The following is a 17,397-nucleotide window of genomic DNA, read 5'->3' on the forward strand; positions in this document are numbered from 1 at the left end:
GATCACTTTTCCCTTTCAGTATAATGGAATCTTGTCAGGAATTATGAAGGACAATTTTTCTTTTCCAAGTTTTAGCACATTGCTAAAGATATGGGATTTTTACTTATGACAGAGACAACAGCTAATACTTCACTATGTGTGAAAATAACACTAACTAAGATTAGACAAGTCTGCAAAAGACATTGTTAACAGAGCTGACAACAGCCTTTAATCTTAACTTTTTTTTTTCCTGCTGGCAAACTAAAAGATATTTTCCATTTCCCGCCGAAGATGTGTCTATGAGATTCATTGTAGCACTATGGTAAGCAGGCAAGAATGAACTAAATATGGGATGATATAACCTGAATTGTCTGAAAGGCTTAAGAGAAATCTTCCAGTAGGCTGCTCATAAGTTTGTCCTGAGCCTGCGCACACGGCTTCCATTAGCGTTACTGGGAAATGCAGCATAGCGGTAACAACATCCCATTGTCTGTTTTACTGCTGAAATGATTCCTGCCTTTCCCTGCACGCCTGTGGCACCCACATTGCCACACATTCTGATAGTTAAGGTGGCCCTTCCTTGACGAGGTTGGGTGGCCACTGGTGTAAAGTGTCACTGGTGGGAGATGATGTACCCAGGCCCTGGACACGATGCCTGAGCATGGAAGGGCTTGGCTGCTGTGGGGTGGGACCACAGAGCCTTGGGAGGCTGGTGGCTCATGCTCTGCTGCCACTGCATAGCAGTGAGCCAGGTTGTACTCTGAAAAGTGAAAATTATGAAGGAGGCTGAAACCCACAGTTTCTTGCTACCATTTCAGACTCCTCCTTGAAGATTGTAGTTATACCTACTGCCTCTGTCTGAGACCATAAGGGAAAGGGAAACAAAAGCATGCAAAATGGGGAGAAGAAGAAATGTGCAATGGGTCTGTGATGCAGACCCATTGCACAAAGTAGCTGGAGAGGGGTCAAAGCCAGTTTGCATCCACTGGGCAGAAGTATTTGAAGATGAGACAATGGGGAAGAAACTTGCAGCCAAATATGAATTTAGAAAGACTAAAATGTAACTGCTGCAAATCCAACAGAGGACATATGGGGAAGTCTCTTGATCTAGTGAAACTGTCACTGCAGTAAAAATAATAAGCAAGAGGTCACTGGTTATGAATGGAGGCTGAGAAATATTCCCCCAAGTGCTACTCCAAGATACTGGCAAGAATTTGCTGAGTGGCACTGATTAATGATATTGTGCATTAGCTCCTGTTGAGAGTTTATGTGTTTTTAGCCACAATCTAGTAGGAAAAAACAGAGGACCAGATGCAGACCTGTTCTTTGAGGAAGCTTTGTAAATGTAAAGGTGGAACCATACCAAAAATCTCTCACAGGCTTACAAATGCTTCAGAAAAAGCTTGGGATTCTTATGGTAATGTAGAATTGTTTAGTGCATTAAGAACTGTGAAGGGCAGCAGTATGAGCAAACAGGACCCCATATTTTAGGACCACACAGTGATGCATTCATGACAAATTCAGTGAATTGTTGGAAGAGTCTCAGAAAACCTTGGCAAAGTCAAGTAATTTCATTTTCAAATTGCTTCTCTTTTGGGATAGTAGTGCTTTATTATTTTTTTTTCCTGAACAAATGACAGATTTTCTTCAATTAAAAATTAAATTGGGACATGTGTTTTAATGGGGGGGGGGGAGGAAAGACATTGAACATTTCTGAGTTTGACCAGAAAACTGAAAATACTGTTTTGCACATCAGCAAGGATAGAAAATGGAAGTGAAAAGGCAGAGACCAAGACTGCACTGGCATCAATGCTAGCATCTATAGCACAGTCAGTTAAGTTAGAAAAGAAAAGGAAAAAAAATAAAGGAAATCAGGTTAACTGTCAGTTGTCAAATGAGCTCATAATTAAGTGTGAGTAGAGCAAAAGATGTGTAGGTGTTTAAAGGCATTTCTAGTAATAAGAGCTGGCATCAAAAGCTTAGTTCATTATTGTTCAGAAAGCAAAGAGCTCAGGAAACTCCTTGATAGACCCTTGCATGAATCCAAATGGTAAGGTAGCAGTAATGCATAGGTATGTAAATAGCCTTTTGCATAAAACCAGCTCTGAGCATTTCACTTGTTTCTCTCTTTCAAAACACTGTGCTGCTTAACCTTCCCACAGGCGGACAAAGCTACCTCAGATCATCACAGAGGATGAAGAAACACAAAGATTGAGCATAGAAGTGCATTCCTTTGGTTGAAAAATCTCATCAGTGGTGGGGCATCACATTCAAAGAAAACTTGAGCTTACTGCTTATAATCCTTTTTAAATGTTAACTGTCTTCAGTAATTTTCCGCTATGGCTTTCTTGGCTGGCAGAGATTGCAAGGGATGAAAAGGGTGTTTTTTTAAAAAATGAAGCAAAGTGTTTCCCTTTTACAGCCTCTTCCTCACTTTTCTCCCACCACCTCTCTATCCTGAATAATCCTCAGAATGTGTCATGGAGACTTAAGAATGCTCAAGCTTTTTCTTTTTTCTATTTCAATGATAAATTGTACATAAACCTGAATTGGCTCTAGTTCAGAGGGGATTGCCCACACTTTAGTGGTAAGAGTTACCTCCATGGACCTGTGCACTGACATATACCTTCTGTGCTGTCTTCTACAAATCCTGCAGAATTTTTTTCCCTACATTTCAGCTATCATGTCTGATCGCATGCTTTTATTAGCATGTAATACGACTTTTTTTAAAAAAAATTCTGCTAAGCACTCAATCCAAATAACACCTTATGGCGGGCAGTGCTATAGATAATCATACATTGTGTGAAACTGTTGCCCTTCACTATTTGTAAAATCTCTGCCTCTTTATTTTCTTTTAATGTCCTTTTGTTTCTAGAGAATGTGGAGATTTCCGTACCCAATTTACCATCTCTACCATGCTTATTGTCAATATATCTTTCATGGCCTCTTATTTCACTGTTTTCTGAGTGAAAAATTACTGCTTTTTCAGTATCTCCTAACAGGCATCTGACTGACACTCCTACTTTTGCTCTGTCTTTTCAACATAGAATCAATGCAGTTCAATGCCAGATTTCAGAGGAGTCTTAATATCTTCAGTGCCTCTCACCTTCTTTATCAGTGCTGGGGTTTGGGGATTTTTTGGCTTGTGTTTTGCTTGTTTGTTTGTTTAATTCTAAATGTATTTGAAGATATGTTTTTACTGGGTAGTGCATAGGTTAGGTTAGGACTTCCCAGGGCTTGAAGTGATGAGACGCAGCAGGGTGTTAGGCTGCTACTTTTCTGATACTGAGCCTCCCCCAAGGCCAGGGTTGAGAGGGAGCCGCTATTTTAGGTAAGCCTGCAGGACTCCCCAGGGTGAGCTGCTGGCATGGGGCCAGCTGGGGAGCATACTGGGGACAGCTTGCGGCTCCCCGGTCTTTTCCCCATGGCACAGACCCTCCCCTGGCCATCCCCTAACATGTGCTCTTGCCTGCCCTGTCACTGAGGTTGGCTGTGATAACTAATGACCTGCAGTTTCCAGGATTGTTCAAGGACTCGGTTAAATATAGGTACAAAATAAGCAGTGGCAGAACAGCCCTAGTAAGTTATATTGGCATATCTCAAAAGGTATTTAGGGTCCTTTTGCACCATCTATGCTGCGACTTCAAAATTACATTAGTCTGAAAATTTGCCTGCTGTCTTTGGATCTTATGTTAAAGTTAATTGCCAAAATGGGAAGATTCGCACGGATTGTTGTGCTTTGGATGAGGACTGCCTTCTGCTGCCCGTTAGTTTTTGGCTTCCAGTACTGACAACCTTGGGGTGGGGGGACAGTGGTTCACTTTGAGGGATCCCTGAACTCTTCCATTCTGTTGGGTTTTGTTTGATTTAGATGCTGCTGGCTGTGTTTACCTGAAATGAGAACAGGGAAATGTAGTGCCAGACATACTGTTTGTGTCTCTGCAAAAGATGCAGTAATGAAAAGGGCACAGAGCTCGTGGGAGGACACCATGCCATCTCAGTGGGCCCGTGCCTCTGAGACAATTACTGGGACAAGTGGCTGCTGTAGAGGTGAAACCACCATCAGGGCTGAAAGCTCTGCGAGCTGCCCACTGCCAGTGTGTAAAGCTAAACTTACACAAAGTGCTTTTGTTGGCAACTTCAAGGAACAAGATGAAGGAGATGCACAAGAGGTGGCAGCAGCCTGTAGGGGCAGCTTGCCCTGCTGAAATAATGAAGGAAAGGAAAAAACAACAGAAGCTGAACCACAGCTAGTTCCAGCTAGAGGAGCTAATTAAACAGACCAGGGGGCAGTTCAGAGCAGCAGTATGTCTCGGGCGTCGGGTAGCACTGTTCTTTAATCAGGGACATCCATTTCTCACAAAAGCACCTGGAGAAAAGGTTTGTGAGAGCCACAACTAACATTTGAAAAGTGTTTCTTTAAAAGCTGACAGCTGGAGTTAGCAGCAGATGGTGAAAGCACAGTGAAAGCATGGATTAAAACCAGAGGGCCCAATGGGAATTGTAACGCTGGTACCAAACATTCCCAATGGGTGAGATTCAGTCATCTGTGGAAAATAAGCACACTGTCTCAAGTTCCTGTTGCATCCCAGAAATAAGATTTGAGTGAAGCATAGTCCTTTGGAGGGCCATGTATGTGGGAACCATATGTCACCCAAGGAGAACAGCTAGTCTTTGGAAACTGGCTTGAGGGTTTTCTGAATTTCTAATAAGTGATCTGGAACAAAGTAGAGAGGAAATTATGCAAAACCCCAATGGAAGGTCTCCCTCTGCATGTGTGCATGTATGGACCTGCAATTTGTTTGCTTTTGCCATAAGCTTTGCAGTGATTCCTGTGTGCTGAAGCTCTACGTAATTCAAGGAGTAGACAAGGTTAAAACAATGAAAAAGGTCAAAGAATGAAAAATGACTGGCATAGCGTGATTAGGAAAGATGAGAGCACCTTGTGGAGCTCAGAGCAGGTAAAGCAAATAAGATATTCCTGTAACATGTAGTACAGTGTAGAGAGAATGGGATGGATGAAGCAGCTGCTGTAAGATACGGGCTCAGGGTCAATAGGAAGATCTATGTCAGACAGGCGCTAGGTGTTTAAATCTGAAACTGCAATTCAGAAAACCCTATCAGTTCATTGCTCCCCTCCAGAAATGCCTCTCATGTGGGCCAGAAAGCTCCCTTGGTAGCTGGGGGTCTCCACTGCGCCCAGGCTCTGACCTGCGCTGCACTTCTCCGTTGCACTGAATGACAGCCTTTGGTTAGTCAGTGGCGGGGTCAGGCTGCAGCATGCCTTTTCCCCTGCTGGCTTCACGCTGATCAGCACAGCAGGACAGCTCAAACAAACGCACCGATGGTAGGTTTTCGGGAAGTCCTGGAGAGGCTGGGATTTCCCAATTCCCTTGCTTTGGCTGCCATGGCTGGTTCAAGGGGTCTCCTGGCTTGCTGCACCTCCCTTCAGTTATCTCGTGTCTGGCTGCCTGGTGTGCAGGTCTCAAGTTGGCAAGCTGAGGAGATCAGCTCCATGTTTTGGGTGTAAAGAGGAAGATGCACGGAAGCTGGCTTCTAGGCTAAACTGGCATTTTCAACAAAATTTCTGCTGGAAATAAGGATGACATGCTTTCCCAAAAGGCTTGCACAGCCTTTTAGGGTTTGAACATGAGTGATTACCTTCCCTAGACATCTGTTGTCATCCTGAATAGTGGATAAAACCCACAAATGAGATGAGTAGGCTAATAAACTTGAAAAAAATAATAGCTTTGAGTGCAGGAGATGTTTATGCTTAAAGGAAGAGGAAGCTCACCCTGTAATTTGACAGCATTCAGGCTCTCTGCCGAGGCAGGGAAGGTGGTCTTAGAGACCGTGCTCCAAATATATTTCCCAAGTTCCCAGGTAAGCCCATTTTTCTCCACAGCCAAGACCCACATCAAGCGTTGGTATTGCTCTGGCATGCATACAGACAGCACAGCTTTTCTGTGAGCCATCTGGATAACGACAGAGGTATTAAATACACATGCAGCACCAGCTGTCCTTCCAGCCTTGGCAAAGGGGGCCACAGCACCAACAGCCCTCCTCCAAGGAGTCCTCGGGCTCTGCATTGTGGAGGCAGGCATAAGCCTCCCAGCATTTCCACCGCGCACAGTGTTTTCACCTGTTCAGAGATTTGCTGGCATGGTGTCACTGGGTTTGCCTGCTGCAGGGGGGACATGCTTTGCGCTTGTACAGGGTTGTGTGCCCCCAGCCCTGCAAGACACTCTGAATTTTACCACAGCAGCCAGGCAAAAATTATTAATGCCAGACTTCTGCCTCGGGGCTGGCATTAGCTGGAAGAAGATCATATTTGGGAACAAAGGAGAAAAGGAAAATAAATAACTTCTTTCCAGAATGATTTATCACCAGCTGTTTGAGTCTGACCAGATGTCTGCAATGCTGGAAGCTATCTTGAGGAAGAGGGATTTATTTATTTAAAGAGGTACAAAACTTTTCACAGTGGGCCATATTGGCTAAAGACAGGCCCAAGTCAGGAGCTGCAAGGCACAACCTTTAGCTGCCTGGCTGAGCACTCGCCTAGGTGTGTGCATGCAGACTGAGCAAATCCTCGCCTCTTCCCCATTACTTAAAAGAAGCAGCTGCCTCTGGTCTGAGACAAGTGAAGGATTTCAGGACACAGGATTTAAAAAAAAAAAAAAAAAAAAAAGTGACCCCAACTCTGTAGATTCATATTCACCAGGAAACGGCAGGACCCTGGAATTTGCCTCAGCCCATATTGGTATTTTATATTTACATTATGGGATAAAACAGTGAAACAGTTTTGGATGCTGGCGCCAGAGCCCAGGACATCCCTACGGAGGGTACGCTGCTGTTGTGCACCGCCTGGGGCGTGGCTCCTGCATTTATGGCAGCTTGTGGTGCCCAGCCAGGGAGGGCTACAGGGGCACTGAAGCCCAAACTCCTCTGCCAGGGGAGGGTCCCAGCCATGAGGCTGCTGCTAGATTTGAGAAGGGACAGAGGGGAAAGCTGACCAGAGGGAGCTCTGTCCTGGCAGATTGCTAAACATGCCCTGACAATACCTGTTGAATCCCACCCCGAAAAACACTAAACCACAGCAAACTGCTAGTACCTGTCCCCAAGTGAGGTACTGAGTTACCTGAATTGTGTGAACCGAGCCCAGAGAGAGGCTGTACCAAAAGCCCCCAGACCACGTGGAGATGCCTCAGGCTAACTTTGGTGTGCAATTTAAGTGCCGGTGAAGTTAGGTGTATCAATACCTAATTTAGGAGCTAGGCTTTCCAAAAGAGATGTCAAAATTCAATGAAGTGTCTGCTAGACCTCTGCAAGAGTGGGAGAAAGTAAACCTAGACCTCAAAATGGGATTCAGAGTAGTCGTCAGGTTAAGCATTAAAGTCACAGGAGGTACAAACTGGGCATGCGAAGCACCTGGGGGTGTGAAGTCCTGCAGCACCCAGGACACCAACACCATCACCCACGGGGACGCCTGAACACCCTGTTCTCTCCCTGGGAGAGAGTCTGATGTCTGCTCCTGGAAAAGAGGGGCCTCTGTTTATCCAGTGAGTGGGAAATCTCAGGTGCTGGCTAGCCCGTTACTGTATCTGCACTGTGGGTAGCCTGTCTCCTGTGTGGACCCCTTGGGTGGGCACTGCACCTTCTCTCCAGCCCTGTCCCTGTCCCTACCTCCTTTTGCTCCTGTCTGGAGCCTATGGCTGGACCCTGCACCTGGTACCTTGCTTGCCATATCGGGGGCTGTAGATGGGCCCCATTACCAGCCCCCAAATCGGCCCACCATGGTCCAGCCCTGTGGGACTGTACCCGATGGCGAGGCCATGGTCTATGCTGGTGTATTCCTCGCTCCCAGATCCCTCAGCTAACAGCTGAGGCCACTGCTAGCTGCCACGCAGGGGAACTGGGCTGCCCAGAGACTTGGCCTTGGTGACCACATCACCTGGCACACGTTGCAGCTGACAGGTAGGGCAGGGAGCTGCTAAACCCTCAGGGGAGCCCAAGATGAAGCGGCATCTGGGCACTGGCCCCATCTTGGAGGATTCCCCCATTGCAGGGGTTTAGATCCCTGCCAGCCATTTGGTGGTGGCTAAAAGGGAGGCTCAGCTAGAGCTGCCTTTCCAGCTGGCTAGAGAAGGCCAACTCTCCTGACCAAAATCTGCTCTCCATTTCAGCTCTGCTGCCCTCAGCAACCAGTGGAGGTGGCACTCTGGCCTGTGGGCAACCCCGTAAAGCCTATCTGCACCGAGGCCTGCAGAGCAGCGTGAAGTGGCTGAGTCGTTAAATGATTCAATCTATCACATCCTTCCTCAAGACACTGGTGCATCATCCTCGGCTCCCAAAATAACAGCCAAATACTTTCATATTTCAGTGACTACAGCTACGCCTGACAGCTGGCGTAGGACCTTGGGACGAACCTACAGCCAACACGTCTCAGAACCAGCCTCCAACAGCCGGGGGGAACAGCTCTTCCTTTGGCTCCACAGCCAGGAGCTCCGTAGGCCTGTGCATCCAAAGGCAAAGATACACAGTCCTTATCCTGCCATCAACTGAGGGACATGGCACGTCTATACTTGGGTGGTGACTGCTCCCCGTGTTTCTGACAGGTCCCACCACAGTGCGTGCCTTGCCCCCTAAAGCCACTTCTGATGGAATGAAGAGGCCACCACACCCCTCTGCAGTTACTGCTTGGATGGATATTCCCTCGCACCTAATTAGAACAGTAAAGCAGTGAACCGTGCATGTTGGTGTTAAATGCCAATGAACAGAAAGCATGTTTTCCAGAACACCTCTCCAGGTGATGTCCACCATCACGGTGGTTCTTTCTCTGACCCAGAGCTGCTGTCCCCAGCTGGCAGAACAGGCTGCCTGATTCTCACCAAAGGACACAAGCAACAAAAATCAAAAAGCTGTCCAAAACTGCTAAAGAAATGGTCTCAATAAGCTTTCTAATTCATTAGTTGGAAGCGATTTTCTAACTTTGATACCCCTCCCTCTCAATTGACTTCCTCTGGCAAGCGCACAGGCCCTGGAAGGCTCCACCATGCAGGAAGAACGGGCAGCAGGCCCACGGCAGCAAACTGTTTAATGACTGGGTTGTTGTGCGAGTGACTGTCATCTGTGAGAGGAGGATGTTTTCCAGTTTGTCCTTGGCAGCCAAAGCTTTGCGGGAGGATAACCACATTGCAAATAAGGGGGAATTTCAAGGACTTTGGCTTTTAGGCATTTTGAGTGATGGGTGCTCTTGCAAAGATGAGATTTGGATCTGCACTTCCTCAAAGTTCAAGGCGGTCCGAGCACCTCCCTCTAATCAGGAAAAGTAATCCCTTTAATTTCAAAATACAGCTAGAGTTTTCCCAAGCTCTGTGATTTCCAGGCAGTGATCATGAATGTTTATTTCATTTTTTTACTGTAATGCAGTTTTCCTAGTACCTGTGTCTACCTAGTGAAACACAAAATTAAAGGTAAACCATACAAGAGCTGAAGCTTGGGGTCCCTGTGAATGGACTGAGGTCTACAGCTTCATGCCATTCATGATGAAAACACATTTTTCATACTGAGAAGCTTTAAACTAAGTGAAACAGCAATTTCAGCAGCCGAATGTTAATTATTAACACTAAATATATGAAGTAGGAAGTATTTAACAGCTTGGCCCAGCTACTGAAATAGATACCTGCACATAACGCTTGTTCTACTACAAAGCTTGTTCTACTACAGCAGAGCTTCCTTTGAAATATAATACTACCAGAAAACATATTCTGTTGAGAAATGAGTTTCATTTGAAACAGCCAGAAGACACTAAGTATTGTTCATCTCCTCCTGTTACCACTCCAAAGGGTTCTGAATAGTGAAATGCCCAAGCCCTTGACTCAGTCTTTCCCAGGAAGGAAACAACAGTCCACATTACAGCACTTTGTCACTTGCTGTCAAAATGACATGCTGTTGTTGCACACCAGAAATGGCCTAAAAGCAGAAAGCAGCACAGAAAGCAGTTTTTCCACCAGCTAAGCATTCTCATCCAAACTTCTAAAAAATTGCCTTAACTGGTTTATAACTAATGAATAAATTCCTCTGTTACTCAGCATGCTCATGGTTGTTCAACGACTGCTAGGTGGCAAAGCAAACATTATTTTTTTCACTGTTGCTCTTGTCTTCTGACACTTTCAAAGTTCCACAGGAGAAGATACTTGATGGCATCACTGAAATGCAATATATCTCAATGCTCATCTGTTCTTCTACTGAGGAGATGTCAGAGGTTAAGTGCAACTCTTCACAGGGAAAGAAAAGCAGCATGAAAATGATGCTAAGAACTACATGGAATCACCACCTATGAGTTCAGGTGCCCCTGCTGAATTAAGCATTTCATGCAGCTCAACCTACAGCTGGTCTGTAGCTTCTTACATTCGTACTACATGTGTGCAATCTTACATTTGTACTACAACCTTGTTTCCTAAAAGCAGGAAATTCCACCCTACTCCATGTCTGGGGGAACGCTTATTTTGGAACTCACACAGTGAATGCTCATCCAGTCTCCTGAAGAACTGAAAGGGTCAAGTCAATATGAATACTAAAAAATTATGCCCTTTCTATGGCTTTTCTTCCGCTTATTTCCCCAGTATTTTGACAGTGATGCCAAGATGAAAATGATAGGTAATATTTTGGGCCTAATATTGCCCTGTTACAGGTTACAGACAAATATCGAATTTAATGCTTCAGTTAGCACTATCAGATACCTACTTAATATGCATGTTATTCAAAACAGTATGCCCACCCCCCACCTTTAAGGGGTTCAAGAATAATGCCTCCTTCCTTTTTGCACACAGAAAGCCTGATGTACAAACTGTAGTCTGAGCAGCATGTGGCAGGCTAGAAATGTCGCATTTGCAGAGACACCATCCATCCAGTGACTCCAGCTCTCATGCAGCATCTGCTGCGGAAGCTGGAAACATTTAGTGAAAGTCACCACAAACTGACTCTTGCCATTCAGACTTCCGACATTTACCTTGCCCTGCTATGTGTTAGGGCATGAGCACCAAGTTTGTTCCTTGCCTCTGTTACTCCTGCTAGCAAAGGAGAGTGACGTCTGCAGAACAGAGATTTTCACTGACATGTTGTTGCTCAACTTTGGTTTTAAATGTTGAATTTTCAGTTAATCTTCTTATGGAAAATTAGAAGAAATGGCCAAATCACAGTCCTCCTAGTCCAGAATTTCAGTTTATTTCTGCCGATGCCAGTAACTTCCACTGAGGGACTCGGTCACCTCTGCCATAAATAAACTGAAGACATGAGCTTATTCAGAAATTGCTATTCAGGAATAGTGTTATCTTGAGGACACACCTTGGTTATCCTCAGAGACATGAGAATTGGAAGGCTAGCCCACCTCCCCCTCCTGCAAGGGCAAGGGGAAAATAAAGCCAGAGGAATGCTTTTTCTTTTCCTGGCATACAATATAGTAAGGCAGAAGTAATTAAAAGAACATTTGGAGAAATGAAGTTGCCAAACCTGGCTGTTCAAACAGCATGGACTATTCGAACCCCAAGAGGTCTGCACAAAGAGGCAATTGCACAAAAGCTGTCCACTAAAGATTTTCAAAGTAGAAGAGCTTGGCAGAAAATTGGGTTGTTGCTCATTAGTTTGGCTCCCAAGTCCCTCCCTCAGCCTCGTCCCCTAAATCCTATTTGGCTTGGAAAACCCCTTTCACAGGAGAGGCTGTCAGGAAGAGTCTATAAGCAGATCCTGACTCTATAAGCAGGCAATCCTGAGGGGCTACCTCAGGCTAAAAATAAACAAATGACCTGACAACTTAGATATTTGAGAACTGTTGCTGCCATATCAAATCCAAAAGTACTGATGCTCATGTTTCTACCTTCCTACAGACAGATGGCAAAGTACAGTGAAGTCAAGAAAATCCTGGCCAAACAGGAGAAGTCCTAGGTGCCAGGAACAGGTGTCTCCCAACTCTGTCTTGAGCGTCCTTTACGCTTACATACCAGCTGCCCTCCCTTCACCCTTAGGTCTTGGTGGTTATATTGCTGGGGAGGGTGCAGCACCTTTGTGAAGTCATTATCTTTTTTTTTTTTTTTTTTTTTTAGCTACCAAAATGTAAATTAACTCCAATGCAAAGGAATTCAAATATCTTTCTGCAGAGCATGAAGACTCTTCCGCTTTTAAAAATACTTCTCACCTTTTTCACATAAATACATTCTGATGCAAATGTGTTTTCATGGGAGCAAAGGCAACTACGGTATCTTTACATTATGTGTGAAGAGTATCAGAAGCAGCAATATGTAAAAAGTTCATTTATTTCCACTTAAAAACAGATTTTGTTTCATGCAACATAAGCCTCTTACAGGACTTTATGATAAAGATTTTTCTGGTTTTGATCTTGGCACAAAACATTGGTATCTATTTTTCTAAGAAACATGATTTTGAAAAAGCAGATAGTTGTGAGGAGGTTACCTTGCCCAGCTAGTGAATTTTGCTTCATGTACTGGAAATAAAAGGATACAGAGCCTCTTCATAAAATAGCGTTTCCACTGCAGAGAACCTTGAAACCAAACTAACAGAGATTTCATTACGTTTTATACAGCAGAAATGGTTTGGCTCCAGGTCTATTTAATCACCCTGGTCAGGGTTGGAAGGGACCTCTGGAGAGCATCTAGTCTGACCCTCTGCTAAAGTGGGTTTACCTTTACCTAGAGGATGTTGCACAGAATTGCATCCAGGTGGGTTCCGAATGCGTCCAGAGAAGGAGACTCCATAGCCTCTCTGGGCAGCCCATTACAATACAAAAGCGTTACTTGTGCAGAGTTAATTACAGATTCCAGTTGGAGCATGTCCCCTTCTGCACCGAAAGAAGCAATTCAGCTAGTAGGACTGCTTTGCAACATCACTTTTTTGGCACCTGAATCATAGACTTGGCATACCTGATTAAGATCAATTAAAAAGTCAACATTAAGACTCCGTTACATACAGAAAATGCTTTCCCAATAAAGATACCAGCATTCTACAAAGGATACCCTTTAACACTTCTTATTTTGTAAGCAGCGTCTCCAGCAAGCCAGCTCCCCCTTGAATACTGTTGATTGCCACTCAAAGAGAAATGTTTGTTTCCAAACTCCCCACATTACGGGTCACCTGCCTCAGTATTGAGCCATTCAGGTAACCCAGCTTCAGGAGGAAAAGGAATGATTTTTAACCTGTGCCAGAAGTTTTGTGTTTGAGCAGCTGGGGAAGGCGGCTAAGCATTTTTAGGAACAAAGACCTGGAGAGATGATTGAGGTGTCTGTGCCCAAGCCTTTGCAATTCAATGCACCAACACAGTGCAGCAATATTTCATGAACACCTGACGACCATTATTTTCCACACACCTTATCCTACAAAGCTCTCATCTCAGAGGTAAAGCTCTGCCCTCATGATGGGAACTGTAACATTCAAGAAAAGCCCAGATGCCGCAGCTGTGAGGTGTTGCAAGTGGAGGTGGCACGGTTTTATGTACTTTGTTTCTGCCATGCAGGGACTCTGTTGAAAATTCCCAAATGATCACAGAAGGCAGTTCATATTCCTCTAGGAAAATGGGGATGCTGAACCTGAACCCTGTTTTCATAGCCTGGAGGGAAAAAACCCCAACCCTCCCTCAACTCCCCATTTTGATTGTTTAATTCGATGCTGTGATTAGAATGCATCAGTCCATAAAGTACCTGGTAAAACTGTAATGCCCATGGACCACAAATAAATCCCAGATCACATACAGGTTTTAGGTGTGGTATTTCATAGGAAAGCAGAAACCTTCCCCCTCTCTTTTCTTTTTCAACTCCTAACATCAAATTGCACACAGTAAGGGCCTGGGAGGGATGATCTTTCCTGGATTGCTGAGGAAATAAGCAGAAACCCCAGAGCATGAGAGAGACACAGGAGTGAATCTAGTACAAATTTATTTTTAATTTTGCTGCTGTTTACAGCAGCCTACTCTTCTTTTAAATACCACTCCCTCCTTTTCCTATGCTGAGACGCTACTTAGAAATGAAACTCTTGAGCCCAGAGTTAAAATACAGGCTTTAGGGTATAAGCATGAATATAATGACAAGCATGATTCTGGAAGAATCTATCAGCTTATCCAAATCTGAGAGCAGCAGGGTTTTCTGAAGGGGCAACAAAGATTAATAATAATTGATAAAATACTTCTTTGCTCTGCAAAATCAAACTGTAATTGCTGCAGTGCATCAGAGTTCAGACAGCTAGTAGGCAAATACTCACATCTACTTTGTAACCTAGATGGGAAAGATATGAAATGGCAGTTAAAATACTGTGCCTGTGTCAAGTCATTAGGGAGTCTGACTACGAGCTCTTGTTCTGCAACCAGAACTAGGTTACATACTTATGTTTAGACTTTGGCTTGTTAGAGAACATGCTGTCAAAGGCATCAGGAAAAACTGAACTTGAACAATCTAGACAAAGCTGTGGTTTTGGATTGGGTCTTTTTGTTGTTTTTCTTTTTTCCTTCTTTTTTTTAAGTCAATGTCTGGTCTACTCTTCAGAAATATTGAAGAGCTAACAGCAGGCAGGTTGTTGAAGAGTATCTTCATAGCTTGACTGAGATTACAGTGAGAATCTAAGAATTCTTCCATTTTCTCTTTCATGTAGAAATAAATGACAGAAAACTGCTGACATTTTGAAGTCTCTTTGGAAAGAAAAAACAATTTAGCAACATCATTATTATAGACTGTAACACACCTATGAACAGTATGTAATACAAGCTTTTAAATAATATTTGACTTAATTACCCAGATTACTGTTTCTTCAGTATTTCATGGTTAGCACTGAACACCTGCAATTTACATTCTTAAATGAGTTCCTGTGTAAATAAAGTATGCTCAGAGTTCTTGTATGTGGACAGTACTTACATTTAATTACAGATGATCTGGATATGTTTATAGGTGCAAAATACATTAAAATTGTTTACAGGAAATAAGCTCAACTAGCACTAACTCTGGAATCTAAACGTTCACATCAGCACCAACAGTAGCTCAGCTATTTATTGGAACATGCTTTTTAAAATGCCCTTTGGAACGCATTAGAAAAGAAATTCAAAGAAATGCCAAAAAGAGGAAGCACAGAAGATCAAAACTCCATAGCAGGCCGGATCAATAAAATATTAAACTGCAGTTTTTAAATGTAAGTACTACACCAAGTAGTAGTCTGGTTGGTCTTAAATGGTGTCAAAGCCCTTGTTTTCTAAAGGAGACAACAATAAGCATTTTGCCTATTCAATCCAATCAAGATTTAGGCATCGTGCTATAAAAGCAAACATATCTGACACTTCTTCTATAACTTTAGCAGTTGGCTTTCCTGCTCCATGCCCAGCCTTGGTGTCAACATGGATGAGGAGTGGATTGGTTTGTTTACGGCTTCGGCCCACAACATACTGCAGAGTAGCGATAAACTTCAGTGAATGTAGAGGGACCACACGATCATCGTGGTCTGCTGTGAGAAGCAGCGTAGAGGGATACTGGATGCCATCTTCTTCTGGTAGTTTGACATTGTGAAGTGGAGAGTACCTGAGAAGAGCACACAAATGTTTACATATTTTTTCCTTAATGCCTGGCAAGAAGGTCCTCTCCTACTGAAATGGTCACAGTGGCATTTAATAGCACTCAGAATACTACAGTTCTCAGTTGCCTAAATCAGAATTGCACTACTGGCAACTGATTCGTGGTAGTGGCCACAGATCTCTGGCTCTCAAATATGAAGCGAGTAAATTCCTTTAATTTCAGAGAGGCATATGCATACATCTCACAGAAATGCCAAAAATAACAGGAATAGGCAACAGGGAAGCTGCAGCAAAAGCTATCAGGTCCATAGCAGGATCCATCCTGCTGGGAAACAGGGACATCCAGACTTTTTCCCAGCATACATATGTAGTCCAGGTCTGCAGGTGGATGGCTTCTTCCCGTGCAAATTTGGAAACAGTCTCTGATGGTAAGCCACAAGGGCTGCAGAGTTATTAAATTTGCTCCCTCCAATATTCAGGCTGCCTTTGAACACACACGTACTCCGAAGGAACACCATGCAGGAAACTGAAAGGAGAAGTGTAAGCTTTCCCACTTTCAATAGATGACCTTGATTCCTATTTTTTGAGCAATGAATAATCTAACTTTCAAAATTTGTTTTCTTTGCAGGAACATTTACATCTTAGCTACTGTAACATAACATAAAAGGTGTATCTACGTACCTCAACACAAAGTACTCTCTAGCATCAGAAATTAAACATAATAGTAAATCAGAAAGAATTCCATCTAAACATTTCATACTTTGTTTAGACAAAACTACACCTAGGAAGAATGTTACATTCTTTGAATCAAGAGTAGGACATTATTTTTTCCCCTATTTCCTGACAGGAAATACAGAAGGAAATTTTCCTTTATTTTTGAATGAATTTCCTGCTCAGAGGAGTACCCAGCAAGTTAAGTCCAAATTATTTTTAAGAACATGTGACAATATTTAAATGTCTAACCTCACAGATTCCTGGCTTCCTCATTTTAATCTAAGGAACAATGTAAGTGAATTTGCAGATGATTACACTTTTGGGAAGAAGTTAAATGATAGTCACTGCATGCCACTCTATTTGCCGTATGTATTTTTGGGATATCTGTAACGGCAGCATCTAAGCAACATTACATATATATCTTCCTATATCTGATAAGCAATTGCCAGCTGCTGAAAAAGAAGCAAAGAAATATTTTAGGTATTGCCATATAAGATGTTTCTAAAATTATATGAGTAAGTATGTGTGTAAATAGGTATGGAGTGACTCCTTCCTATGAATGCATTTCTCCTAATCATGGTATGAATTTAAAACTTTGCTTCTACTTTACCTCTTCAGAATATCTGAATTCACAGATGTGCAGGCGAGTTTCAGTGTCCAAAGTCATTAAGATTATTTGGATCATTTTTATAACAGTTAATCTTTTATCTGTTATCTACTGATAAAATATGAATTATGAAATTTAATTGTTTTCTGCACTATATTTACAATAACATGTTTGCCACTGAAGGACAGCTGGAGGTTCTGAAACAATCTAATTACAATGGGCCCAACTGATCATCTAGTACTGGGACCTGACACTGATGATAATTTTTTTTAAAAATAAATGCTTTAGATCAAGTTGGAGCTCAGTGTACTTGTAGCACAGGTACTTTTTAATATCTAAACACTCTATTAAATTTCAGACCAGCCAAATTAAGTGTGTCTGAAGCATTCTCCTGGAATGTCAATCTTCATTATTAAAGGAATACAAATGCAGTAACAGAAGACAAAGTTCCAGAAAAGTATTTTTAAATGATGGCACTTATTCAAACACACTCATTATTAGCTATATCCAGTGTGCAGAGCATTTCTGTTCATACACA

The 17,397-nt window shown here is 43.2% G+C and overlaps 1 protein-coding gene across 1 annotated transcript in view; it reads right to left on the reverse strand.

Moving 5' to 3' along the window:
• Nucleotides 1–12,272: 12,272 nt before the first annotated feature.
• Nucleotides 12,273–17,397, reverse strand: part of LOC119149755 (prolyl endopeptidase) — a 113,527-nt gene continuing 108,402 nt past the window's right edge. The window contains exon 15 of the mRNA XM_037391423.1: nt 12,273–15,545. Within this exon, the coding sequence (XP_037247320.1) occupies nt 15,251–15,545 (295 nt within the window). The 3' untranslated portion in view covers nt 12,273–15,250. The remainder of the gene's footprint in view (nt 15,546–17,397) is intronic.

This window comes from Falco rusticolus, chromosome 6 (genome assembly GCF_015220075.1).
Source record: "Falco rusticolus isolate bFalRus1 chromosome 6, bFalRus1.pri, whole genome shotgun sequence".
NCBI classification, from domain to species: domain Eukaryota; kingdom Metazoa; phylum Chordata; class Aves; order Falconiformes; family Falconidae; genus Falco; species Falco rusticolus.